The sequence below is a fragment of the Schistocerca cancellata genome, chromosome 3, assembly GCF_023864275.1.
Source record: "Schistocerca cancellata isolate TAMUIC-IGC-003103 chromosome 3, iqSchCanc2.1, whole genome shotgun sequence".
NCBI lineage: Eukaryota > Metazoa > Arthropoda > Insecta > Orthoptera > Acrididae > Schistocerca > Schistocerca cancellata.
In genome coordinates, this window is record NC_064628.1 from 810,522,031 (window position 1) to 810,549,454 (window position 27,424).

Here is a 27,424-nt window from a genome sequence, read left to right on the forward strand (position 1 = left end):
AAACTTAGCACCTGGCAATGTTACAGACGAGCGGTCATTAATGGCTCTTAGCACTATGGGACTTAACAGCTGAGGTCATCAGTCCCCTAGAATTTAGAACTACTTAAACCTAACTAACCTAAGGACATCACACACATCCATGCCCGAGGCAGGATTTGAACCTGCAACCATAGCGGTCTTGCGGTTCCAGACTGATGCGCGTAGAACCGCACGGCCACACCGGCCGGCAGAGGTCATTAATGTATACAAGAAAAAGCAATGGACCCAAGATGGAACCTTGAGGGACACCACATGTAGTTAATTCCCAATCGGATGAAGACTGCTTACTGCACAGGTATTTCGCAATGACACCCTTTGTTTCCTGTTAGATGGCTAAGACTCAAACCACTTTTCAGCATTGCCAGTGACACCATAATATTCTAATTTATGTAATAGAATGCTGTGGTTCACACAGTCAAAGGCTTTTGACAGGTCACAGAAAATGCTAGTAGCCTCTAATTTATTATCTAATGAATTAAGTACATTCTCACTAAGTGCAAATAGCTTTCTCTATATCAGAACCCTTAAGAAATCCAAACTGTGACTTGGACAATATATTATTTGCAGTCAGATTCTTAAGTAGATGCTTGAACACAACCTTTTCAAATATTTTTGAGAAAGCAGACAAAAGTGAAATTTGTCTATAGTTTGATGATATCTCTTTATCCCTCTTCTAGTAAAGACGCTGAACTTCAGAACACTTTAGCCCATCTGGAAATGTCCCGCTGATAAGAGATTGATTACACAAATAATTAAAATAGAACTCAACTTGCATAAGCACTCTTTGATTAACTTCGATAACATGTTATCATACCCACTGGAATACTTATATTTTAATGATTTTATGATGGATGCTACTTCTTCTGCTACGTCTTCACTAAACGAATTTCAACTGCTTCTTTCACCACCGAGTTCCAAAAAGATAAAGTCTACGGAAAAATTCCGACATTTTCGCGCAATGCATCGAGACCAGTTACTCTGTGTGGTATGAAAATGCAATTCTAGTGTCGACTTAATCTTTATGGCACTAGATGGTGAAAGAAGCAGTTGAAATTCGTTTGGTGAATACTTTACTTAATAAACGTAGTGGTTCCAACGTGGAAAAATCATGGAATCTGACGCTTTCTTTAATTAACTTGCAAAGACGTCGCCACAGTGCAGCTAATAATGACACATCGATATCACAGTATAGATCCACCGCCTAGCCACAGATTCAGTTGGTGCATACAGTTTGCCACCGCTCAGCGTGTCTGGTGCTTGTGTTTCTGTGGTTTAAAACGACAGATCAAGTACTAAAGTGTACTGTATCTTTAACCTGTTAGTTCAGTCTGAAGACGGCCAGAACGTATACGGCCGAAATATTAGAAGAAGTAAAAACAGAGATTATGCGACTCTGCTCCCGAAATGCAATGGATCAATCGTTACCCTGCGAAAACATCAAGATGCACAACTTTCATTTTCCTTTTAATAAAAAATTCCTCAATAATGTAGGCCGTACGCGGGCATGCGTTAACATTGTGGAGTATCCATTGTTCATTCACATTATTAGGTTAGTTTTCACTCCGTTTGTTTACATGGCTTCTGATGACAGTTCCTCTTGTAACGGGACATCCTCCTCTAGCATTATTTTTCTTCAACAGTAGTTGTCGATACCATTATAATTTTTAATTTTGGACAGGTCAGTATTATCTCAGTTGCTTTTCTGAAAACTTTTGTATAATTTTATACACAGTATGTTATTTTTCAAACTAAAATTTATGAAAATCAATTACTTTATAAAATGTTTTAGTCTCGATATTATAATCGATATGTACTAGTTCTGAATGTACAGTTAATTTTTTTTAGAAACATTTGAAATTACGAACTATTGGCACACTTAAAATTTCTGTTATTAATTACGCAATACTGTACTGGTTACTACGTTTATTTCTCGATTCATTCATGAAATGATAATCAAAATTAATAATGTAACAGAAACTAATAGAAATTCATTTGTCAAGAGAAATTACAAACCATTTGGAATATAGTTATTTTCGCTGAGTGAGACAGTAGTAAGCATGCCTCTGATGTGATCGGACATTTTTTGTATTTTGTGCAAACAATGTAATTGCGACTTGGTTAATGTGAAAAATCAAAAGACTGTATTATGTACTAAAATGTGACAAAATATATTAACGTAACAACAAAAATTCTGCAATAAGAATCTTCAAATTTATTTACATCAATCCAACAGTGAGGACCTCAAATGTGACATTTTCAGCTTCAAGAATCAGACCCCTAGACAAGAAGAACTGGAACCAACTCTACACGAAAAGCTAAGAAAATTAGGAAGTTTATTGTAATCTTTGCTCCTCTCAGATTTTTCATAAAAGACTTTGCTTATTGTGGACAATAGCTGCAAGTAGGAAGGACGGGGTAGATTACGCTCTTCTAAGTATATACCTAGGTATCGTATTACCGTTGCATGTTTTAAGGATGTGAATGTCAATCGTTATAGAGTTCGCCACTACTTATTCCGCACTATTAACGGTACTTCCTATAGATGGGAGTAAATACTAACGCAAACCCGTCAGGAAGAATCAAGTTGTGTGCCCAGAAAGGAACATTTGTTCCCATCACACCATGTCTACGTTCTTTGTTAGTATCGAAATGATGAGTTTCGTGATGAGATGTCGTTATTCACTGTTTAATGTCTGATACATTATTCAGTACTGTCTTTTAAGTTCTGAAGTAACCATCACCTCTCTTAAATTTAAATTATATACTGTCTTGTAACTAAACGCCTAGCTAATACCTGTTGTTGTCGATTGTTATAGTAATTCCATGTCTTAAAGTAAATTAAATTCCTAGACACTGCGTAAGAACTGATACTTCCGAGACTCATTTGATAATCGGCACGCGGACGATGCCTGATTCCTTTCGCTGCTAATGATACAATTCCACTACAGTGCACACGCGACAGGCAATTAAGGCAGTCACAGAACCATTATTCAGTCGAAATTTCTTCTAGGACAACAAATGTTTATTGTGTTGCATGTTACGCCATATTTAGAACACTGCATTCTTCATATGATGCGCGCTGGATTGCAACCCTCCTTTATCCCTTCGGACGTGTCAGTCACGATCTTATTTCTACAGATCTACAGAATTCACTGTCCAGTATAAAGTAACTGCACATCCACCAGTGAAAGGGTAGGTGTCTCATATCGAGTCAAGAAACGTGGTGGAAAATGGTGTACAAATAGAAGTGGAAATACCTGATTTCCAGCTTTGACTGTCGACTGGTAAACCAAAGACCAATAATAATAATAATAATAATAATAATAATAATAATAATAACAACTGAAGTACTGATATAGGCTGCACATGAAAAATCAATTGGAACTAAAGTAATCAAAGTCAGAATCGAGAAAGCGGCAAAAGACTCAAAGTGTAGGGCCTGCAAAAGAGCTGACGATACAAATGATCATGTCACCAGACCGATTACAAGCAGATGCACAATGTCGTGCCATGAAAGAGCCAAATGGTTCAAATGGCTCTGAGCACTATGGGACTTAACATCTATGGTCATCAGTCCCCTAGAACTTAGAACTAATTAAACCTAACTAACCTAAGGACATCACACACATCCATGCCCGAGGCAGGATTCGAACCTGCGACCGTAGCAGTCGCGCGGCTCCGGACTGAGCGCCTAGAACCGCTAGACCACCGCGGCCGGCCATGAAAGAGCCACTGGAACTTATGCTATAATTACCGTCTGCCAAGGACAAGGAAATGCTGGGAACACAAGCCAGAAAAAGTTGTCTGGAACGAACTTGCCAAATTACTCTGGGATTCCGACTTTAGACAGGTCGAATGCTGGAACAAAGTACACAAGACTTCAAAACTGTGGAGAAGCAAGCGTGACACTGCCATTCCAGGTGATAGCAGAATCGACGAAAAACAAGTTGAAAACCTGTCAGATACGAGGACTCGAGAGTCAAACTACAGCGATTCGAACCAGTGAAAATGCTACCAGCGGTTCTCGACACAACGGGAAGAGTGCGAAAAGATCATGCTGGACACTTGAAAACCATTGGCAATGATGAAAGTATCACTTAGCCAATTACGAAAATCAGCTTTACTGGGATCTGTACGAATTACCCTCTGAAACATCACGCTTGGAAGCAGTCCGACTACTGATGAAATACGAACTCAGTGATGTACACTGAAGAGGCAAAGAAACTAGTACACCTGCCTAATATCGTGTAGGGACGCCGCGAGATCGCAGAAGTGCCGCAAAACGACGTGGCATGGACTCGAATAATGTCTGAAGTGGTGCTGAGGGAATTAACACCATTAATTCTGCAGGGCTGCCCATAAATCCGTAAGAGTACGAGGAAGTGGAGATCTCTTCTGAACAGCACGTTGCAAGGCATCCCAGATATGCTCAATAATGTTGATGTGTGGCAGTTTGATGGCCAGCGGAAGCGTTTAAACTCAGAAGAGTGTTCATAGAGCCACTCTGTAGCAATTCTGGAAGTGTGGGATGTCGCATTGTCCTGCTGGAATTGCCCAAGTCTATCGGAATGCAGCATGGACAGCATGATCAGACAGTATACTTTCGTATGTGTCACCTGTCAGAGTCGTATCTAGACGTATCAGCGGTTGCATATCACTCCAACTGCACACGCACCACACCATTACAGAGCCTCCACCAGCTTGAACAATCCCCTTCCACCAGCTTGAACAATCCCCTCCTGACATGCAGGATCCATGGATTCATGAGGTTGTCTGCATACCCGTAAACGTCCATCCACTCGATACGATTTGAAACGCTCCGAAAGCCCATATCGCTGATGTTTCGTTGAATGGTTCGCACGCTGAGAATTGTTGATGGCCCAGCACTGAAATCTGTAACAATTTGGGGAAGGATTGCATTTCTGTCACGTTGAACGATTCTCTTCAGTCGTCGTTGGTCCCGTTCTTGCAGGATCTTTTTCCGGCCGCACCGATGTCGGAGATTTGATATTTTACCAGATTCCTGATATTCACGGTACGCTAGTGAAATGGTCGTACGGGAAAGTCCCCACTTCATCGCTATCTCGGAGACGCTGTGTCCCGTCGCTCGTGCGCTGACTGTAACACCACGTTCAAATTCACTTAAATGTTGATAACCTGCAACTGTAGCAGCAGTAATCGATCTAATAACTGTGGCAGAAACTTGTTGTCTTATGTAGGTGTTGCCGACCGCAGCGCCATATTTTGCTTGTTTACATCTCTCTGTATTTGAATACCGATGCCTGTGCCAGTTTCTTGGCTGCTTCAGTGTGTTTTCCTCACTGCAGTTGCTGAAAAATGGAATCATAAAAATCATAAATTAAATTTTCTACTAAGGGTGTCGGAAAACATTACAAAGCAAGTAATGTTATGGTCGAGCGTGTAATGTAATTAGGCTTCTCGGCTAGGTGTTCAGCAGCTTGTGCCTCGTCGCCGTTCCTTTATTGGCTTTTCTTACGGGGTAAAGACGCAGTTATACGGCAGAACGCGAACTTAGAGCGCCGCTTCATTGCAGTTCCAGCCCCGTACTCTGTTATTTTCTCGAATGATGGCTCTAGGTCCTAATGGTTGGTGCGTCATCGATACAGAATATGCAACATGCAACGCTATCTGTGAGACGATATTGACAACATAAACTTGTTGACAGAAATAAAACTAATTAAGGCTGCATTTACATGTTCCGGTAACAGACGGTGTTACTTCATTACTTGAGATAAGCTCGTAACAGTATTCTGCAAAATCGGGATCAAACTGAGTCTTGTCGGGATTTTGGGACACGAAGAAAGCTGCCACATGTACTTCCTGTTAATTTTCTATGCTGGTCTGCCAATCGTTGTTTTTGCCAGAATGTTGTCTTTGTAGCCGGCAGTTCATGTGAGGAGAGATGAACAATGATTGGAGCCAATTAAGGGCTGTATTGTGGGTGATCAAACAGTTCGCATGGGAAACGCCGTAAGTGCGTCATCATTGCCCCTGCAGAATATGGCTGAAATTGTTGTGAAGAAAGAAACGCATAACATTCATGTTATGTGTGCTGCATAGCTACAGGCAGGGATGAACAATGGAGGGAGCCAAGTAAGGTCTGTAGTGTGGGTGATCAAAAACTTCCCATGGAAAACGCCGTAGGAGCGTCATAATTGCCCCTGCAGAATATGGCTGAAATTGTTGTGAGGAAAGAAACGCATGACATTCATGTTATGTGTGCTGCGTAGCTACAGGCAGGGATGAACAATGGAGGGAGCCAAGTAAGGGCTGTATTGTGGGTGATCAAAAACTTCCCATGGAAAACGCCGTAGGAGCGTCATAATTGCCCCTGCAGAATACGGCTGAAATTGTTGTGAAGAAAGAAACACTTGACATTCATGTTATGTGTGGTGCACAGCTACAGGCAGAGATGAACAATGGAGGGAGCCAAGTAAGGGCTGTATTGTGGGTGATCAAACACTTCCCATGGAAAATGCTGCAGGAGCGTCTTCATTGCCCCTGCAGGATACGGCTGAAATTGTTGTGAAGAAAGAAACGCATGACATTCATGTTATGTGGGCTGCGTAGCTACAGGCAGGGATGAACAATGGAGGGAGCCAAGTAAGGGCTGTATTGTGGGTGATCAAAAACTTCCCATGGAAAACGCCGTAGGAGCGTCATAATTGCCCCTGCAGAATACGGCTGAAGTTGTTGTGAAGAAAGAAACACTTGACATTCATGTTATGTGTGGTGCACAGCTACAGGCAGAGATGAACAATGGAGGGAGCCAAGTAAGGGCTGTATTGTGGGTGATCAAACACTTCCCATGGAAAATGCTGCAGGAGCGTCTTCATTGCCCCTGCAGGATACGGCTGAAATTGTTATGAAGAAAGAAACGCATGACATTCATGTTATGTGGGCTGCATAGCTACAGGCGAAATCTCTCACAAAATCCACGTACTTGGTGGAAGGCAACGTTATTTTACGCTTTTCTATGCGATCACTTTGCGCTGGGGATCTGTTTGAGGTGCCGTGTTTTACCTGTGCAGGTCGGCGTCGTCGTGTCGGCCGCAACGGACGACGCGTGAATCCGGCGCGCGCTCGGCGTCGGCGTCGGCGTCGTCGTCGCCGGTGGCGGGCTGCGGCAGCAGGGAGCGCAGCTCGATGTAGTCGTAGAGGCAGTCCTGCTGCGGCTCCAGGTCGAGGCGCGTGAAGCGCAGCACGAGCCGCGAGCCCGCGGGGCCCGCCAGCCGCACCCAGTAGTCCAGGTTGGGCCCGTAGCCGCCCGGGAAGTTGGGCGACGTGAGGAAGCCCTCCGTGCCGTTCACCGTCCGGTTCAGCTGCACCCCGCCCTCCGTCACTGCCGGCCGTCACAATTCGTCACTACCTGGCGCTCGCAGGGGCAAAAAATCAGTCTACGACCAGAGGCTTAGCTTTGTTCAAATGGCAAACAAAACAGTTTCCACGTCAGTCACTCGATCATTTTGCTACTACGCGTTTCCATGGTTCACACCATCATCTTCAGGTAGAGAATACTTATTTACATGGCTGGTATTGGTGAAGAGTTCAGACATCTTTTCACAGTCGCAGACCGAGGGCAGTGTAGATTAATTTTGCGTAATATGCTAATGATAAAAGTTGTTTACTTAGAAAAGATATTTTTCCAAGCAAACAGTTTTCCCGAAAGACTGCACCTGCGATTGTTTTCTTTTGGAGTTACTTAAGGGAGAGAGTTCAAGCATCCAATGCCTTCAAAATCTAGGAATTGAAGGTGAACGTTCAACGAGAAGTCAACGTAACTACACTACTGGCCATTAAAATTGCTACACCAAGAAGAAAAGCAGACGATAAACGGGTATTCATTGGACAAATATATTATACCAGAACTGACAGGTGATTACACTTTCACGCAATTTGGGTGCATAGATCCTGAGAAATCAGTACCCAGAACAACCACCTCTGGCCGTAATAACGGCCTTGATACGCCTGGGCATTGAGTCAAACAGAGCTTGGATGGCGTGTACAGGTACACCTGCCCATGCAACTTCAACACGATACCACAGTTCATCACGAGTAGTGACTGGCGTATTGTGACGAGCCAGTTGCTCGGCCACCATTGATCAGACGTTTTCAATTGGTGAGAGATCTGGAGAATGTGCTGGCGAGGACAGCAGTCGGACATTTTCTGTATCCAGAAAGGCCCGTACAGGACCTGCAACATGCGGTCGTGTATTATCCTGCTGAAATGTAGGGTCTCGCAGGAATCGAATGAAGGGTAGAGCCACAGGTCGTAACACATATGAAATGTATCGTCCACTGTTGAAAGTGCCGTCAATACCAACAAGAGGTGACCGAGGCGTGAAACCAATGGCACCCCATACCATCATGCCGGGTGATACGCCAGTATGGCGATGACGAATTCACGCTTCCAATGTGCGTTCAACGCGATGTCGCCAAACACGGATGCGACCATCATGATGCTGTAAACAGAACCTGGATTCATTCGGAAAAATAACGTTTTGCCATTTGTGCACCCAGGTTCGTCGTTGAGTACACCATCGCAGGCGCTCCTGTCTGTGATGCAGCGTCAAGGGTAACAGCAGCCATGGTCTCCGAGCTGATAGTCCATGCTGCTGCAAACGTCGCCGAACTGTTCGTGCAGATAGTTGTTGTCTTGCAAACGTCCCCATCTGTTGACTCAGGGGTCGAGATGTGGCTGCACGATCCGTTACAGCCATGCGGATAAGATGCCTATCATCTCGACCGCTAGTGATACGATGCCGTAGGGATCCAGCACGGCGTTCCGTATTACCCTCCTGAACCCACCGATTCCATATTCTGCTAACAGTCATTGGATCTCGACCAACGCGAGCAGCAATGTCGCGATACGATAAACCGCAATCGCGATAGGCTATAATCCGACCTTTATCAAAGTAGGAAACGTGATGGTACACATTTTTCCTCCTTACACGAAGCATCACAACAACGTTTCACCAAGCAACGCAGGTCAACTGCTGTTTGTGTATGAGAAATCGGTTGGAAACTGTCCTCAAGTCAGCACGTTGTAGGTGTCGCCACGGCGCCAATCTTGTGTGAATGCTCTGAAATGCTAATCATTTGCATATCATAGCGTCTTCGTCCCTTCGGTTAAATTTCGCGTCTGTAGCACGTGATCTTCGTGGTGTAGCCATTTTAATGGGCAGTAGTGTAACAACAGTGATTTGCCGTGGGCAATGACAATAAGCCAAGCACACAAATGCATCGACACTACTCATGGGCATTCTGCACATCTTTTTTAAGAAAAATGTTAGTAAGTGTCACATTTAAATTAATATCATTTATAAAATTTCATACCAGCATGATCTATATATTCTGCAGTGACTATGCTATGTGTTCGATTTTATGTTCTCCACCTCGGATTTAGAAACGTATGCTTTCATTTCCTTCTGTCTCAAAGCATGGAATGCACTCCGTCTTCAGGGCACAAGTGGCCCATCAGTACCATGCGACCGGCGTGTCAACCTCAGCTGAGGATGTGGATAGGAGGGGCGTGCGGTCAGCACACCGCTCTCCCAGTCGTTATGATGGTTTTCTTTGACGGGAGCCGCTGCTGTTCTGTAGAGTAGCCCCTCAAGTGGCATCACGAAGCTGAGTGCATCCCGAAAAAATGACAACAGCGCATGGCGGTCCAGATGGTTTCCCATCCAAATGCCGGCCACGCCCGACAGCGCTTAACTTTGGTGATCTGACGGAAACCGGTCAAAGCGTGGAAGGTCTGAATATAAGAGATGTGCGAGAAAAGTAATGAGACAGATTTTTTATTCACCAAAGCTTTTAGTTTTTTCAAACATCAATATTGTCTCCTACAAAGTAGTTCTCTTTGGCAGTTGAGTCGTTGTCCCTAGTCTTCGTCGCAGTACTGAAACGCTTGAGCTGGTGGAGTCGTTTAACAAATAGGCCACATTCTGTTGACTTTTCTCCAGAGTCCCAAACTGATGTCCTTTTAAGACTTCTGAAATTGATGGAAAAGAAAAAGGTCGCAAGGACTCAGATCAGGTGAATAGTGGGGCTGTGAACAACAGTAATGCCTTTTGAGGTCAAAAATTCAGTGATGGAAGTGGCCGTGTAATGTGGGGCGTTGTCATGATTCAGCATCCATTTTTCTGCGATGTCCAATCTCACTCGATTCTCCGTTTCTCTGGGCCTTTGAAGGATATCTTTGTAAAACACTTAGCTGACAGTTTATCCTGGAGGAACAAATACTTTATTAACTATATCCCCACTGTTAAGAAAGCTAATCAGCAGCGATTTTATTTTTGATTTGCTCATTCGAGCTTTTTTCGGCCGAGGAGATGTCTCAGTGTGCCACTCCTTACTTTGCCGGTTTGTCTCACGATTGTACACAAAAATCCAAGACTCATCACTTGTGATCACACCACTGAACCAATGGTGGTCATTGGCAGTCCTCTCAAGATCAACGCACACGTCTCTTCGAGTGTCCTTCTCCTCAGCTGTGAGGTTTTCGGACACCATTTCGGCACACACCTTTCCCATTTGCACGACTTCGCTCAAAATTTGATGTACGGTGAAAGTGTTCAAGTTTAACGGCTCACCCATCACCCTTATTGTTAAACATTGGCCTCACGAGAGCACGCACAAGTTCTCTAAATTCCTCTGTTCCATTTTCGTAACACACAACAAAAACACAACTTCACTGGCGGCACTCACAAAAATCAGGTGGTAAGTGTAAGGAGATAAAACTCAGACTGAGCATCTGGAAGGGAAGAACACACCGCTCTACACAAGTAGAACCACAGTAGAACTCGCACTGTTGCCAGTCTCCTTACTTTGCTCATACACCTCGTAAACGATGCAGATCGTACACAAAACCGTTTATGTCACGAGTAAGGATCCTAAAGATGCATGTCGGCTTTTTGGCTATCTACTGTTGCCTGATGCTAGAATTGTTAAGTACTGGAGTTCCAAGCGAGGAGTATTTTCCTAGATTGCAGCAACTGATACGATTGAGCACGGATGACGCAAGTTAGGGAAAACTGAAGAAACGAAGCGCAGAACCTTCGCTTTGTAAATCGTTTTGTGAAACTCTGCTTTGAGTTGCGAGAATTTCTCTTAACAACCAATGAACAGACTGTTTATAGAAATTAAATGTACCGGGTGATCAAAAAGTCAGTATAAATTTGAAAACTTAATAAACCACGGATTAATGTAGATACAGAGGTAAAAATTGACACACATGCTTGGAATGACATGGGGTTTTATTAGAACAAAAAAAAAAACAAAGTTCACAAAATGTCTGACAGATGGCGCTGGACAGCAAAACTGCTACCGTGACGGGTGACAGGTTCGCCGATATGTTACAGAATCGCATCATCCCCAGCCTGGCTGATAAACACCTGCTGGAACGTACGATGTTTATGCAGGATGGCGCTCCACCCCTTATTGCTAACCGAGCGAGGTGGCGCAGTGGTTAGACACTGGACTCGCATTCGGGAGGACGACGGTTCAATCCCGCGTCCGGCCATCCTGATTTAGGTTTTCCGTGATTTCCCTAAATCACTCTAGGCAAATGCCGGGATGGTTCCTCTGAAAGGGCACGGCCGACTTCCTTCCCCATCCTTCCCTAATCCGATGAGACCGATGACCACGCTGTCTGGTCTCCTTCCCCAACCAACCAACCTTATTGCTAGACGTGTGACAGATCTCTTGCGCGCGTCGTTTGCTGATGATCGTGTGCCACTTTCGTCATGCTTGGTCTCCCAGGTCCCCAGACCTCAGTCCGTGGGATCATTGGCTTTGGGGTTACCTGAAGTCGCAAGTGTATTGTGATCGACCGACATCTCTAGGGATGCTGAAAGACAACATCCGACACCAATACCTCACCATAACTCCGGACATGCTTTACAGTGCTGTTCACAACATTATTCCTCGACTACAGCTGTTGCCGAGGAATGATGGTGGACATATTGAGCATTTCCTGTAAAGAACATCATCTTTGCTTTGTCTTACTTTGTTATGCTAATTATTGGTATTCTGATCAGATGAAGCTCCATCTGTCGGACATTTTTTGAACTTTTGTATTTTTTTGGTTCTAATAAAACCCCATGTCATCCCAAGCATGTGTGTCAATTTGTTCCTTTCTATCTACATTATTCCGTGATTTATTCAGTTTTTGAAATTTATACTGATTTTTTGATCACCCGGTATTTTCAGTCTGTCGAATATTGTTTTATGGATACACGACAGTGATACTGCTTCTGTGAAATGGCTTTATATGTGTCTAGGATTATGACCTAAAGATGGACGACAGTACCTGGAACTGGCAGTCTTGAGACAATAATACAGTAATCGACAGACTGAAAATAAGTTTATTTTCCAGAAATAACGACGCGGATCCCTCCTTACTGGCAAGTATGTCCAGTTCTTTTTTTATTCATATTTACCTGGAAAATTCGAATATTTCTAGAACCGTTCAAAGAGATTGTCATTCGTTGTCACCCAGAGCAAACGTAACAGAGCCCACTCTACTGTACAGTATAGTTTACCCTCCCCCTTTTATTTAGTCACCTGATGTGTTTGCTGCGGCCCACCATGAAATCCTCTCCTGTGCCAGCCTTTTCTCTACGTCGTCAATTATTTACTGGATGTGTTCCAATCTCTCTTCCTCTCTAGTACCAAGGAAGTTATTCCCTGATGTCTTAACAAATGTCCTGTCATCCTGTCCCTTCTTTTTGCCAGTGTTTCCCACATATTCCTTTCCTCTCCGATTCTGTGGAGAACCTCCTCATTCCTTACTTTATCATTTCACCTAATTTTCAACATTCTTCTCTAGCACCATATATCAAATGCTTCGATTCTATTCTGTTCCGGTTTTCACGCAGTCCATGTTTCACTGCCATACAATGCTGAACTTCATATGTACATTCCCGGAAATTTTTTCTTCAAGTTAAGGCCTGTGTTTGGTACTAAAGGACTTCGCTTGGCCAGGAATGATCTTTTTGCCAGTGCTAGCCTACTTTCTATATATCTACACTCCTGGAAATTGAAATAAGAACACCGTGAATTCATTGTCCCAGGAAGGGGAAACTTTATTGACACATTCCTGGGGTCAGATACATCACATGATCACACTGACAGAACCACAGGCACATAGACACAGGCAACAGAGCATGCACAATGTCGACACTAGTACAGTGTATATCCACCTTTCGCAGCAATGCAGGCTGCTATTCTCCCATGGAGACGATCGTAGAGATGCTGGATGTAGTCCTGTGGAACGGCTTGCCATGCCATTTCCACCTGGCGCCTCAGTTGGACCAGCGTTCGTGCTGGACGTGCAGACCGCGTGAGACGACGCTTCATCCAGTCCCAAACATGCTCAATGGGGGACAGATCCGGAGATCTTGCTGGCCAGGGTAGTTGACTTACACCTTCTAGAGCACGTTGGGCGGCACGGGATACATGCGGACGTGCATTGTCCTGTTGGAACAGCAAGTTCCCTTGCCGGTCTAGGAATGGTAGAACGATGGGTTCGATGACGGTTTGGATGTACCGTGCACTATTCAGTGTCCCCTCGACGATCACCAGTGGTGTACGGCCAGTGTAGGAGATCGCTCCCCACACCATGATGCCGGGTGTTGGCCCTGTGTGCCTCGGTCGTATGCAGTCCTGATTGTGGCGCTCACCTGCACGGCGCCAAACACGCATACGACCATCATTGGCACCAAGGCAGAAGCGACTCTCATCGCTGAAGACGACACGTCTCCATTCGTCCCTCCATTCACGCCTGTCGCGACACCACTGGAGGCGGGCTGCACGATGTTGGGGCGTGAGCGGAAGACGGCCTAACGGTGTGCGGGACCGTAGCCCAGCTTCATGGAGACGGTTGCGAATGGTCCTCGCCGATACCCCAGGAGCAACAGTGTCCCTAATTTGCTGGGAAGTGGCGGTGCGGTCCCCTACGGCACTGCGTAGGATCCTACGGTCTTGGCGTGCATCCGTGCGTCGCTGCGGTCCGGTCCCAGGTCGACGGGCACGTGCACCTTCCGCCGACCACTGGCGACAACATCGATGTACTGTGGAGACCTCACGCCCCACGTGTTGAGCAATTCGGCGGTACGTCCACCCGGCCTCCCGCATGCCCACTATACGCCCTCGCTCAAAGTCCGTCAACTGCACATACGGTTCACGTCCACGCTGTCGCGGCATGCTACCAGTGTTAAAGACTGAGATGGAGCTCCGTATGCCACGGCAAACTGGCTGCTGCGCAGCTAGCGCCATTCGACGGCCAACACCGCGGTTCCTGGTGTGTCCGCTGTGCCGTGCGTGTGATCATTGCTTGTACAGCCCTCTCGCAGTGTCCGGAGCAAGTATGGTGGGTCTGACACACCGGTGTCAATGTGTTCTTTTTTCCATTTCCAGGAGTGTACCTTGCTCCATCCACCTTGGTTTATTTACTTGCGAAGGTATCAGAACTGCTTAACTTCCTCTACTTCGTGATCCCCAGTTCTGATTTTAAGTTTCTCGTTGTTCTCATTTCTACTGCTTCTCATTACTTTCAACACATCCTGTAACTCTTCATCGCTTTCACTGAGCATAGCAATGTCATCAGCTACTGTATTATTATTGTCCTTTCATCTTCGATTTAAAGCCCAGTCTTGGTACTTTATTTTATTTCCATCATTGCTTCTTGGATATGTCATTTGAACAGGAGGGCGAAATATTACATCCATGGCTTACACTCTTCTTAATTCAAGCACTTCGTTCTTGGTCCTCCAGTCTTATTGTTCCCTCATGGTCTTTCTCTAAAGCTTATACTTATTTTTCTCAGAAATCGACCATCTTGCACTGTTTTACATTGCCGAAGTCTTTTTCCGGGTCGACAGATCCTATGAACGTGCCTTGATTATCTTTAGTCTTTCTACCATTATCGACAGCAACGTTAGAACTGCCTCTCTGGTGCCTTTACCTTTCCTAAAGCTAAACTATCGCCTTTTAACAGATCGTCAATTTTCTTTTCAGTTATTCTGTAAATTGTTCTTGTCAATAACTTGGATGCATGAGCGGTTAAACTGATAGTACGATAATCCTCGCACTTGTCGGCTCTTACTATCTTCGGAGTTGTGTGGATGATGTTGTTTCGGAAGTCTGATTGTATATTGCCAGCCTCACACATTCTACACACCAATATGAATTATCGTGTTGTTGTCACTTCTCCCAATGATGCTAAAAATTCTGGTGGAATGTTATGTATCCATTCTGCCTCATTTAATCTTAAGTCGTTCAAATTTTTTTTTAAATTCTGTCTCTAGTACTGGACCCCCTAACTCCTCGATATGGACATCTGTTTCTTCTATCACATCATCAGGCAAGCCCTCCCCCTCATAGAGCGCTTCAATGTGCTTTTTCCACGCATCCGCTCTCTCCTTTGCGAGTAACAGTGGAATTCCCATTGGACTCTTAATGTTACAGTCTCTTTTAATTTCAACGAAGGTTGTTTTGACTTTCTACATGCTGAATCAGTCCTTCCGACAATCATTTTCTTTTCAATTTCTTCACATTTTTTTCACGTAGCCATTTCGTCGTAGGTTACCTGCACTTACTTTCAATTTCATTCCTAAATGACTAGTATGTCTGTATTCCTAACTTTCCCTGAACATTTTTATATTTCCTTTTTTCTTCGATCATTTGAAGTATTTCTTCTCCTATGCAAGGTTTCTTCACAGTTGCTTTCCTTGTACCTGTGTTTTTCTTTTCAACTCCTGTGATTGCCCTTGTTAGATGATGATGATGATGATGATGATGTTTGGTTTGTGGGGCGCTCAACTGCGCGGTTATCAGCGCCTATATAAATTACCAACTTTTGCTCAGTCCGATCTGCCAATTTCATGAATGAGGATGAAATGCTGAGGGCAACACAAACACCTAGTCATATCAAGGCAGGTGAAGAACCCTGAACTCGCCAGGAATCGAACCCGCGACCCCGTGCTCGGGAAGCGAGAACGCGACCACGAGACCACGAGCTCCGGTCCCCTTGTTAGAGATGTCCATTCCTATTCATTTGTACTGCCTACTGAGCTATTCATTATTGCAGTATCTATAGCCACTGAGAACTTCTAGCGTATCTCTTCATTCTTTTGTACTTCCATATTCCACTTTATTGCGCATTGATTCTTCCCGACTAGTCTCTTAAACTTCAGCCTACTCTTCATCGTTGCTAATCTGTGATCTGAGTCTGTATCTGCTCCTGGGTACATTTACAGTCCAATACCTGATTTCGGTATCTCTGCCTGACGGTGATGTAAACTGGATTCTTCCCGTATCTCCTATCCTTTTCCCTTGTTATACCAGAAATAATGTTACGAAAATCAGTTTCATTTCTACTGCTAGTATTTTAGATCTGAAAGAAAAGTACCCAACGGCTACTCAGTTTCTGAAATTTGATAAGTTATTTGGGAGTAATGCAGCATTTATAATTTGAGAAATCTCTTTTTTGAAGTTCAGATTTATTACAATCTTAAGCGGGAGCTAATGATCTCATATCCAAATAAGGGAACACGTGCCGGTGAATGAAGACATAAATCGTTGTACAGTTACTGCATTGTCTCAACTCCTTTTATACAGGTATCGCGCAGTTTCAGCGTAGCCGCTACCCTTCCTCTCCTCCGCTCCCCTCTTTTCACCCACTCTCCCCCTCCACCTTGAACATAATGGTTTACGGATTTTACGTGTTGTAGACGGTACCTAATGTCCATCATAAGCATGAGCTTCTATCACCGGTTACATAGTAGAGAGTACCCATTCCCATATGAAATTAATATATTTGTACCATTCTTACATTTTGTACTCTGAATCACTCTAAAAGAATTGTATTTGTTGCCAGTTAGCGGGTTGTTATGATCCTATCGTCAGCTGTGTGTAATGTGAAGATCCTTACACAACTTTTTTTAATCGTTCAATGTACACCTAAATAGTGAGAAGCAGGCTGAATGGAATGCACTCAAACCGCAAAGAAAAAGACAGGATACTGAATGGTAGCGATGTTTACTTTTGTTGCACTGTTTGGTGTCATGGAAAAAATATATGCTATTTCGTGTAACTACTTCTAAGACTTGCATTTTTGCCTTATAATTTTTACGAACGCTAAATCTCTGAAATAGATACGTGTCTCAAATCTGTAACTGTATTGAATACTCCCTCGAAGGAAACTGAAAATAATAACTAAAACTCTACAAGACTATTGCATTTGCAAATGTTTCAATGGCCAAATAACTTTTTCTTTTTTTATGCAAGAAATATCAATCGGTTGCAACAACATTTCTGCAATGTCCTATAACTGATTCATTGTTGAATATTCCATGACGTCGCTTTGGATAAAACTCATTGGCTGAGATGTTTGATATATTTCATTGACAGCCCCTCCATTGATATTTTTCCTCAAGAGAGAAATGAATATAAAATTTGCAACGTGAACATCTTCGCTGTCTCATGTGCTTCTGCCTGTGCTGATATAGAGTGCACATCGAGCTTTTGACATCGAACTCTTGCTAAGATTGCAGCAGCTACGGCCACTCATGAGAGTAATTAACTGATTTCCTCATTAGCTGAAAGGCATATACATTCAATACCCGTAACATTCGTACCGAAAACTAATGATGCTTTTAGCTTTCTAAAGTAGCAAAAGTCCATGCCCCCATTCCACTTTACCGCTCTCTCTCTCTCTCTCTCTCTCTATCTATCTATCTATCTCTCTCCCCACACACACTCAAATTAGAAATTATTTACAACATCCACCGTCTATGTTCTAAAAACGGTAATTACTTCAGGGACTACATCACTTTGAGCAAATAATTTCCTTCCTTCATCTTTAGTACCTTCCCCGATCTACAGTCAGTTTCTAAATACAGCGAGCCGAAGTATAATTCAGCCATATTCAGATTTGAGCCACAGGTTCAAAATAATTGTTGATATACATCGAAATTAATCTGCTGACTGAGAGACCCTTGGCATCAGCTGTATTAGGTACAGATCTATTACTCAACAGTGACATACGAAACTTTGTGCTGGGTCGGGACCTGAACCTAGGTACAGATCTGTTACTCAACAGTGATATACGGAACTTTGTGCCGGATCGGGACTTGAACCCGTGTTTCCCTCTCACCGTGAGTAGTCACCTTAACAACGTCGGCTATCCGTGCACGCTTCCTGGATCGACACAAACTTCCATATGTCACGTTGGATACATACTATTACCGTATTCCACTAAATACATCACTTAGATTCCCGCAACGCGGAGAATGAGACCACAAGGAACTGAGACCAATATTGTTATTGTCGTCTGTCCAACTATGATTGTGATACTTACATGCATGTCTGAAAGAAGTTTTATCAGATGTGAAAGCTGCTTGAAGGTCTTGTAGGAAAAAGTTGTAACCTTTTTCATCATCTGTTAATTACTCATAAAATTCTTTCAAATTTGTCATGAAACTTGTGTATTGACAGTCCGGGCAAAAATTATTGGCCACACCATACGATTACCGGAAACGACACACCAATCACCAATTTTCTCATCGTGAAGTGGACGCTAGAACGTGTCGGGACGATTGCCTCCATTTCAATATCTGATGTTCCGCCAATTAACATGGCCAGATAAATGAGACAATACCTAGTCTGACAATAACTACTTTGGGTCTGCCTGTCCAGCAGTAATGTTTTCGAGAAGTCAGTTACAGTAATCGGTACGTTTCAGTTTTCCTGGCTCCTCCAGTTCAATTTCAATTCATGAAGAATTTTATGACAAGATTTGTATACATGAGGGTTATAAAGAAAGTAAGTTCCGATCGGTCGTGAAATGGAAACCACTTGGAAAATCCGGTAAAGCTTTGCACAGATGAGATGGACCGTGTCTCTAGTATGCCCGTCGATCGTGTCGCCTCGCTCTTTTCAGTTTTGAGTGAACAGTGAGTACCTAAAGATGTGTAGGGAGTAGCGTTTCCCGCCAAGTATGAGGGCCTGTTTAGAGATTTCGCCTGCATCACACAACCCACATAGCACAACTGTCGAGCAGTTCCTTCTCCATGCCAATTCTCGGCCGCACACTGTAGGGGCAATAAAGACTCTCCTGCAGCGTTTCCGATTAGAAGTATTTGATCACCTGCAATTCAGTCCGTAATTGGCTCCCTCTGAGTCCCATCTCTGTTCACAAGAACCTCTGGCTATGGAGACAAAATTTTTCTACAGACAACGAGCTGCAGACCAGTGCAGATAATTGGCCGACAGCACAGGCAGCTGTTTTCTATGACGACCATACTGGAAAGTTGATACAACACGACGACAAAACTCGAAGTTGGAGCGGCGACTATGTAGCGAAGTAGGCGGAAGGTGTACCTAACAGTTGCAAATAAAACGTTTCTGGTTTTCACTGTGGTTTCCATTTCGTGACCGATGGGAACTTAACTTTCTGGACAACCCTCGTATATGGATGTGTGGTGTCAGTTCTTTCGGACATGTCCAAAAGAACAACCACGCATTCAGATAACTGATTGCCTCGATGGGCAATGAATCCACCACCTTCAGAGCGGTTGGACAGTTACGTTCGACCTTCTGCGGGAATTTCGAAGTAGTGAATGTGGAGGACATGGACAGGGACTGTGGATAGGCGGCGCTAGGTGGGAATATAGGTAGGCCGAGAGGCGGGCCAAGATAGTCCTCGCAATTGCAATAAAGGCTGTGACTGTATGATGCAGTGAGTAACATAACTGCCTAGTTAGCAGGTTATCCCAGGCTCGAATTCCGGTCAGGTACAAATTTTAACACGTCGCCGCTGATTCCTCATGAAGTCCCGATGCAGCTGTCATCAATAGTTTCTTCATTTCCCTTTCCCCACCCTCCATCTTCGGTTTAGATAAGAATTATATTTAAGAGCAGATTGATGGGATATTGATTTTTTAGGACTGATAATTATTCTCTTTACATTATCGGTAAAGACCTGTGGAGCCGTAAAGGAAGCTTGCCTATTTCGTTTTGCATTTGAAAGCGAACCTGTCGTACGCCATCTTTTAACTAAATCGTGTGTACTATTCTTCGCTGGGATACCGTATTCGGAAATTTTTCAAAAAACACTTTACGTTTTTTCTTCAAACGAATGAGTAAGAAATTAGGTCTCAACTACGCTAACATCTCGTGGACTGAATAAGCCAATTTACACAAGCACTACAACACACAGTAAAGCACTGCTGTGAAACGTAGCCGTACAATAACATGTAACCATTCATCAGAAGGCAGCAACAAACAGCAGTAACACATACATTTCCTAGTCGCGCTAGTTGCATGAGGGTCTTTCATAAACAGTGTCGGGTAGAGGTTTCACTACTCTGTAGTCCAACAGAGACGATCGCTTTTATTGAATTGACAATGCGCCTCTCCATCCGTCTAGTCTCTATGATTCAGAAAAATTATAAATGAACGAACACAACAAAAATTTTATTGCGAATTTAAGAATAAACGTCTCTCGAAAGTCTTTATTTCGTTTTCTTTGTTTGTTTTCCTAGCTCTTGAAGGAGATAACACAATCTTCAGGGCTTTCAAGATTCACTTGAGTCATTTCGTTATTACGTGGCCAAGCAGTCAAACCTATAAATTGCGAGAATCCACTCCACAGGTGATCCATTTCAGTGCTTTCATAATTCAGTTTGTAGGCGATGTATGTGCAACGAAAACAAAAGAACTTTGGGGTACTGCGCCAACGGGCAAATAGCGAAGCATATTCATGCAATATACAGGTCAGATTGCTTGATCAGGTCGTCACGAAAAGCCTCACGTGAATCTTGAATTCTGATGATGGGGCTCTCGTTCTGAAATAAATATCGGGAATAAAAACCTAAAATAACGAAACAGACAGACGAAGGATTTTTATTAATGAAATATTTATATTTCACAATATCTGTTTCCCATGCTAATCCACAATTATTTCTTTAAAAATAGAATTTTACTTTGTTGTTTGTATTTATTTTTTCATTACAGAAACGTAGGGAGACGGATGTCAGTGTCATTAATCCAGAAACACTTGCTAGAGGGGAAAACTAGGGTTAGACGGCCTAGTTTGCAGCACACAAAAATGGCTCTGAGCACTATGCGACTTAACTTCTGAGGTCATCAGTCGCCTAGAACTTAGAACTACTTAAACCTAACTAACCTAAGGACATCACACACATCCATGCCCGAGGCAGGATTCGAACCTGCGACCGGAGCGGTCGCTCGGCTTCAGACTGTAGCGCCTAGAACCGCACGGCCACTCGGCCGGCTGCAGCACACAGCTTCTGTTGACTGCCACCGTGGTGCTACAGCGCTGCGGTTGTGCTTCAGTTTGCTTGGAAACTTCACAGAGCAAGGACCCCGTTTCATCATTTTTCTGACTGGTGGACAAATTTTTTAGTCGTAATTTTTTTCTTTTGTACATCGGGTTGAGGCGCTCCTGATGGCGGTTTTCGAAAGAGTGAATGACTATGGTTGCATGAATGTTATCATAATCTTTTGTTTCTGATATATGGCATTATGTGGTACTGATTTTGTTTCTCATATCCATTTGGGGCTAATTGGCATAGTTAGTTATGGGATCAGATGGCGTAGCTATACCAACAGGTCACGTCTAAAAAGGCCAACAAGGAATGCCCCAGATTCTCAAGGGCCTCCTGATAGCCTGGTTACATTTAAATCGCTTTGGTTTGGTGAACTATCATGCCCGTCAGTAGCCTGGGAAGTTTGTCGAAACCGATGCCAGCGAGAGTCTCGTTTCCACGATGGTCGAAAAGTGGAAAATTGCAGATAGATAGACAGACGAGGATTATTCAATTTGGTACGAACAATGTAAAATTGTGCAAAAAAATTGAAACCATTTGTTCAAATAAACGAGCGCCCTACTCACGATTGATTCAAAACAATGAACTAATTTGAAGTTAAAATCTTCTGGGTTATTAGACCACGTCATGTTTCTTCTAAAATGTTCAACGTTTCGACCCCTGTGCTGGGATCTTCCTCAGGATCTTTTGGTGTCCACTACTGCTAGAGCAGCAGTCGAAACGTCGAACATTTTAGAAGAAACACGACGCGGCCTAATAACCCAGAAGATTTTAACTTCAGTGGCAACGGCCACGAAAGCCTGCAGACTTAAATGAACTAGCTTTTTTGAATAACTACAGGTAGCTATAACAGTAAGCAGAACTTATTTTCCTTGATTAATCCATTGTTTGCTCATAAATTTAAGTTCATAGTATTGTTTATACATTCGAGCAGAATTTACTTTTGTTCAGGTATTATTTCTTTAAGAGGAGTTTGTGTTTTGAAGTATTTATTCTTCGAAAAGGAAGTTACCCCGATTTGATTAAATAAAAATTTATTCCTCGAATATTACTGTTTTCTGCGTAAGTATCTCTATCCAAATCAGATTGCGCCAACTAACCTCTATGCCATCTAACCCCGATTAGTAGTAAGCTTTTATAAAATGTATTTTTGGGGTTTCCGGAACACGTATTTAATTAATGGGTCCTGCATGATTTTGCAGTCAAAGTGTCAAGCTTCCCGCCGCATCTATCAGAATCTCTCCAAGCATTGCGCAGAAAACAGAAAAATCAAAAACTCAAAATATGTGCCAACTAGCCACCGTCTCCCCTATGACCACATACACGCTGCCAAAGGATAATTTGAGCAACGCTCTTCTTTTGGAGTTATGGTGGATACTTTACTCGTTGAGAGGTCTACTTAAATTAGATTTCAATGACCGTTTTCGAATACAACGTTTAGATGCACCGAGGAAATGAAAAATCGAACACCTAGAACGAGATGTGCGACATAAATGAAAGTTGGTAGGCATCTTTCTACATCTTAAAGATGGTATCTATTAAATTTCGCAAAAGTAGCGTAAGACTGGCGCTAGTAGCGCAACTGTGAGGGAGCAAATCAGGATTGCCTTAAATACACGGTGTAACGGTGGTGAGGGTTAGTTGACTTTGCGACTGGAGGTGGTGAGTTGGTGTTAGTCAAGAATGCCTTTACGGCAACAAAGACGTCATTATCAACACCTTACTGAGTTTGAACGAGATTATGTAATAGGGCTATGAGAAACTGGATGTTTCTTCTGGAATACTGCAGAAAGATTTGACAGGAACGTAGCCACTATTAGTGATGGGTGGTAGCGATGGTCAGGAGAATGTGCCGTCGAAAGAAGACCGAGCTCCGGGAGGCCACGTGGCACTATCGAGAAGGAATACCAGGGCCCTGGAACATCGTATTGCATCTGCAGCAGCAATTTGAGCACCAGTTGGCGTCAGAGTGTCACAATTAATTGTTACAAATTGGTTACTTCAAGGTGTAACGGAACATATTAAAGGCTTTACTGTACCGAAGTATGCGATACCCTCCAAATTCAACCAGTTTAACGAGTATTTATGATTATAGAAAAGTTATTGTGTATGTTAACAATGATTGCATAACATGTCGGCATAAACAGTCAACCCATTAAATTATACTGAGTAACTGACCCACACAAAAGTTTATATCACTTGATCACTGATACAGCAAATGTCATCATGTAAAAACACTAAGTTCATCTTAAATAATTAATATGAAGTACGAAAAATAGTGGCCAACTTAGGTATTTTGGATCTCCTTAAATAAAAATCACCCAGTGAAACCTATTTGTTCACTAGGAGAGTTTTCACTCAGTATTCACGAAATCAATCCTGTTTTAAACGAAAACCAATGTAATTCTTAATAATTCATGTTATTTACTTATTTATGCAAATTAGAGAAGTCAATTGACAAACTTCTAAAAAACGGCCTTTTTGTAACAAAGAATTATTCTGTCAAGTCAACAAATCTGTCTGTCATTTTAATAACATGTTAAATTATGTCACTCGATGCAAATTAATAACTTTTCTGCACAAATTATGATAACAGATGTACATGTGACTTATAAACTATATCTCTTTTTAGTAGTTCTTTGACAATGTTATAAATACGAGCAGCAAGAAGGGTCGGGGGGCAGTCGGAATGTCACTTTGGTAAAGTGTGTTTGTGTGTTATTGTTTGAGGTGGATAAACAATGCAAAGAACATGTAACGGAAGTTCTACTTTGTGTTGAGTCATGGTCTTTGGTGGACAGTGGAATTAAGATGGCCACCAGAGTAATAAATATTTGAAGTTTACATATTTGTTGGTTTCGCTCGTTCTTTATCATCAAAAGCACATAAAAATCACGGAACATCATGTTTTTAACCCTAGACAACCAGATTTAGAGCCAGCATCAGCATCGAGACACAGCAGCGATCCAGCAAGTAGCAGCGATTACCACAGCACAATGCATTTTAATGGCGCCAACCTAACATCAAGTGCTAACAAGCTCCGTAAATGGGAGTGAAATAGTGCGATTATAGCAATTAGCTATATCTACGACCAGGCGACCATTACAAAGGGCAGCTCCGAGCTAGACGCCCTGTAGCGTGCGTTTTCACTGACCCCAAATCAACCGCCATATGTGACTCCAGCGGCGTCGAGCTCATTGGAGGGTAGGGTGGTCTGTTGTATTTTCTGATGAAAGCTGATTCTGCCTCGGTGCTAGTGATGGCTGTGTGCTGGTTAGGAGTAGTCCAGTTGAGGTCCTGCAATCAATCCCTCTGCGTGATAGGCACACTTAATCCGGAGTTACTGTCAGCAGTGCGATTTCGTATGACGGCAGGAGCACCCTTGTGGTTATCCCACACACACTGACTGGAAATTTGTACGTCAATCTGGTGATTCGACCTGTTGTGCAGCTATTCATGAACAGCATTCCAGGGGGTGTTTTCCAACAGGACTTGCCCGCCCACATACTGTTGTTGCAACCCAACATGGTCTGCAGGGCACGGTCATGTTGCCTTGGCCTGCTCGATTGCCAGATCTGTCTCAAATCGAGTTCATATGGAATATCATCGGACGACAACTCCACCTTCATGCACAAACAGCATTCACCATCCCTGCATTGACCGACCAAGCGCAACAAACACGGAACTCCATCTCACAAACTGATTTCCGACACCTGTGCAACACAATGCATGCACGTTTGCATGCTTGCATTCAACAGTCTGGCGGTTACACCCGTTATTAATGTACCAGCGTTTCGTATTTGCAATGGCTTATCTCACGCTTATGTTAACCTGTACCCAGTACGTTGTCCTCGATGGTGAGTGTTCATCGGAAGTGAGGGTATCATCTGGAGTGCCCCAGGGAAGTGTGGTAGGTCCGCTGTTGTTTTCTATCTACATAAATGATCTTTTGGATAGGGTGGATAGCAATGTGCGGCTGTTTGCTGATGATGTTGTGGTGTACGGGAAGGTGTCATCGTTGAGTGACTGTAGGAGGATACAAGATGACTTGGACAGGATTTGTGATTGGTGTAAAGAATGGCAGATAACCCTAAATATAGATAAATGTAAATTAATGCAGATGAATAGGAAAAAGAATCCATACTCCATTAGTAGTGTAGCGCTTGACACAGTCACGTCGATTAAATATTTGGGCGTAACATTGAAGAGCGATATGAAATGGGACAAGCATGTAATGGCAGTTGTGGGGAAGGCGGATAGTCGTCTTCGGTTCATTGGTAGCATTTTGGGAAGATGTGGTTCATCTGTAAAGGAGACCGCTTATAAAACACTAATACGACCTATTCTTGAGTACTGCTCGAGCGTTTGGGATCCCTATCAGGTCGGATTGAGGGAGGACAATTCAGAGACGGGCTGCTAGATTTGCTACTGGTAGGTTTGATCATCACGCGAGTGTTACGGAAATGCTTCAGGAACTCGGGTGGGAGTCTATAGAGGAAAGGAGGCGTTCTTTTCGTGAAGCGCTATTGAGGAAATTTAGAGAACCAGCATTTGAAGCTAACTGCAGTACAATTTTACTGCCTCCAACTTAAATTTCGCGGAAAGACCACAAAGTTAAGATAAGAGAGATTAGGGCTCGTACAGAGGCATATAGGCAGTCATTATTCCCTCGTTGTGTTTGGGAGTGGAACAGGGAGGGAAGATGCTAGTTGTGGTACGAAGTACCCTCCGCCACGGACCGTATGGTGGATTGCGGAGTATGTATGTGGATGTGGATGTGTTCTTGTAATGTTAATCGTTTAAATCACATAGACAAGTGTATTCCAAAAATTTCATTATTCTGAGTTAATTGTATTTTGGTGCTGTTATTTTTTGCTGTCGTGTAATTTGTTGCAAAATGTGAAACATAGCCATTGATAATTACTGGGAGAGCTTGGCTGCGAACCTGCCTGCAGGTGAAGACATTTCATTCGGGGATGCGACTGGTCAAAGGCTGTGCTAGACAGAGCGTTCGTGATCTGCGACCATTCTGTGTACAGCGTGGTCGTTAAGTCATTACACATCTACTGCATCAGACACGCTCTCTACAGGACAGTTATCGAGTTCGAGAGAAATTGCAGGGTAGCGGTTGGGAGCGAGTTGTTTGTTATTAGCGTGCGGTCGTTGCACCTCGGGGTTGCTGGAGGTCAGCGAATGGCACGGCGCATGCGCAGTCTCTCGGTAGCACTGTGGACTCCCCGGCTGGGGGTGCGGGCGGGCGCTCACCTTGGTTGCTCCTCTTGCAGACGTAGCCGCCCACGGCGGTGCAGCGCTGCCGCTGCCAGTACAGGCCGCTGGGCACCTGCGGGTTGGGCGAGCTGACCCACTGCAGACCCAGGCATGCGCCCGACTGCGGCGTGTGTTCTTGGTCCCGCAACCAGCCTGCCCGAACCAGACCAGACATTCACAATATATTCAGGGTGTTGCAAAAAGGTACGGCCAAACTTTCAGGAAACATTCCTCACACCCAAATAAAGAAAAGATGTTATGTGGACATGTGTCCGGAAACGCTTAATTTCCATGTTAGAGCTCATTTTAGTTTCGTCAGTATGTACTGTATTTCCGCGATTCACCGCCAGTTGGCCCAATTGAAGGAAGGTAATGTTGACTTCGGTGCTTGTGTTGACATGCGACTCATTGCTCTAAGTACTAGAATCAAGCACATCAGTACGTAGCATCAACAGGTTAGTGTTCATCACGAACGTGGTTTTGCAATCAGTGCAATGTTTCCAAATGCGGAGTTGGCAGATGCCCATTTGATGTATGGATTAGCACGGGGCAATAGCCGTGGCGCGGTAAGTTTGTATCGAGACAGATTTCCAGAACGAAGGTGTCCCGACAGGAAGACGTTCGAAGCAATTGATCGGCGTCTTAGGGAGCACGGAAAATTCCAGCCTATAACTCGAGACTGGGCAAGACCTGGAACGACGAGGACACCTGCAATGGACGAGGCAATTCTTCGTGCAGTT

General features: G+C 43.7%; 1 protein-coding gene across 1 annotated transcript in view; it reads right to left on the reverse strand.

The window, feature by feature from the left end:
• LOC126176587 (uncharacterized) overlaps window positions 1-27,424 on the reverse strand; it is a 541,845-nt gene that overhangs the window by 246,392 nt on the left and 268,029 nt on the right. The window contains exons 9-10 of the mRNA XM_049923748.1: window positions 26,682-26,837; window positions 7,084-7,402 (exon numbers count right to left, since the gene is read on the reverse strand). Coding sequence (XP_049779705.1) covers window positions 7,084-7,402; window positions 26,682-26,837 — 475 coding nt within the window. The remainder of the gene's footprint in view (window positions 1-7,083; window positions 7,403-26,681; window positions 26,838-27,424) is intronic.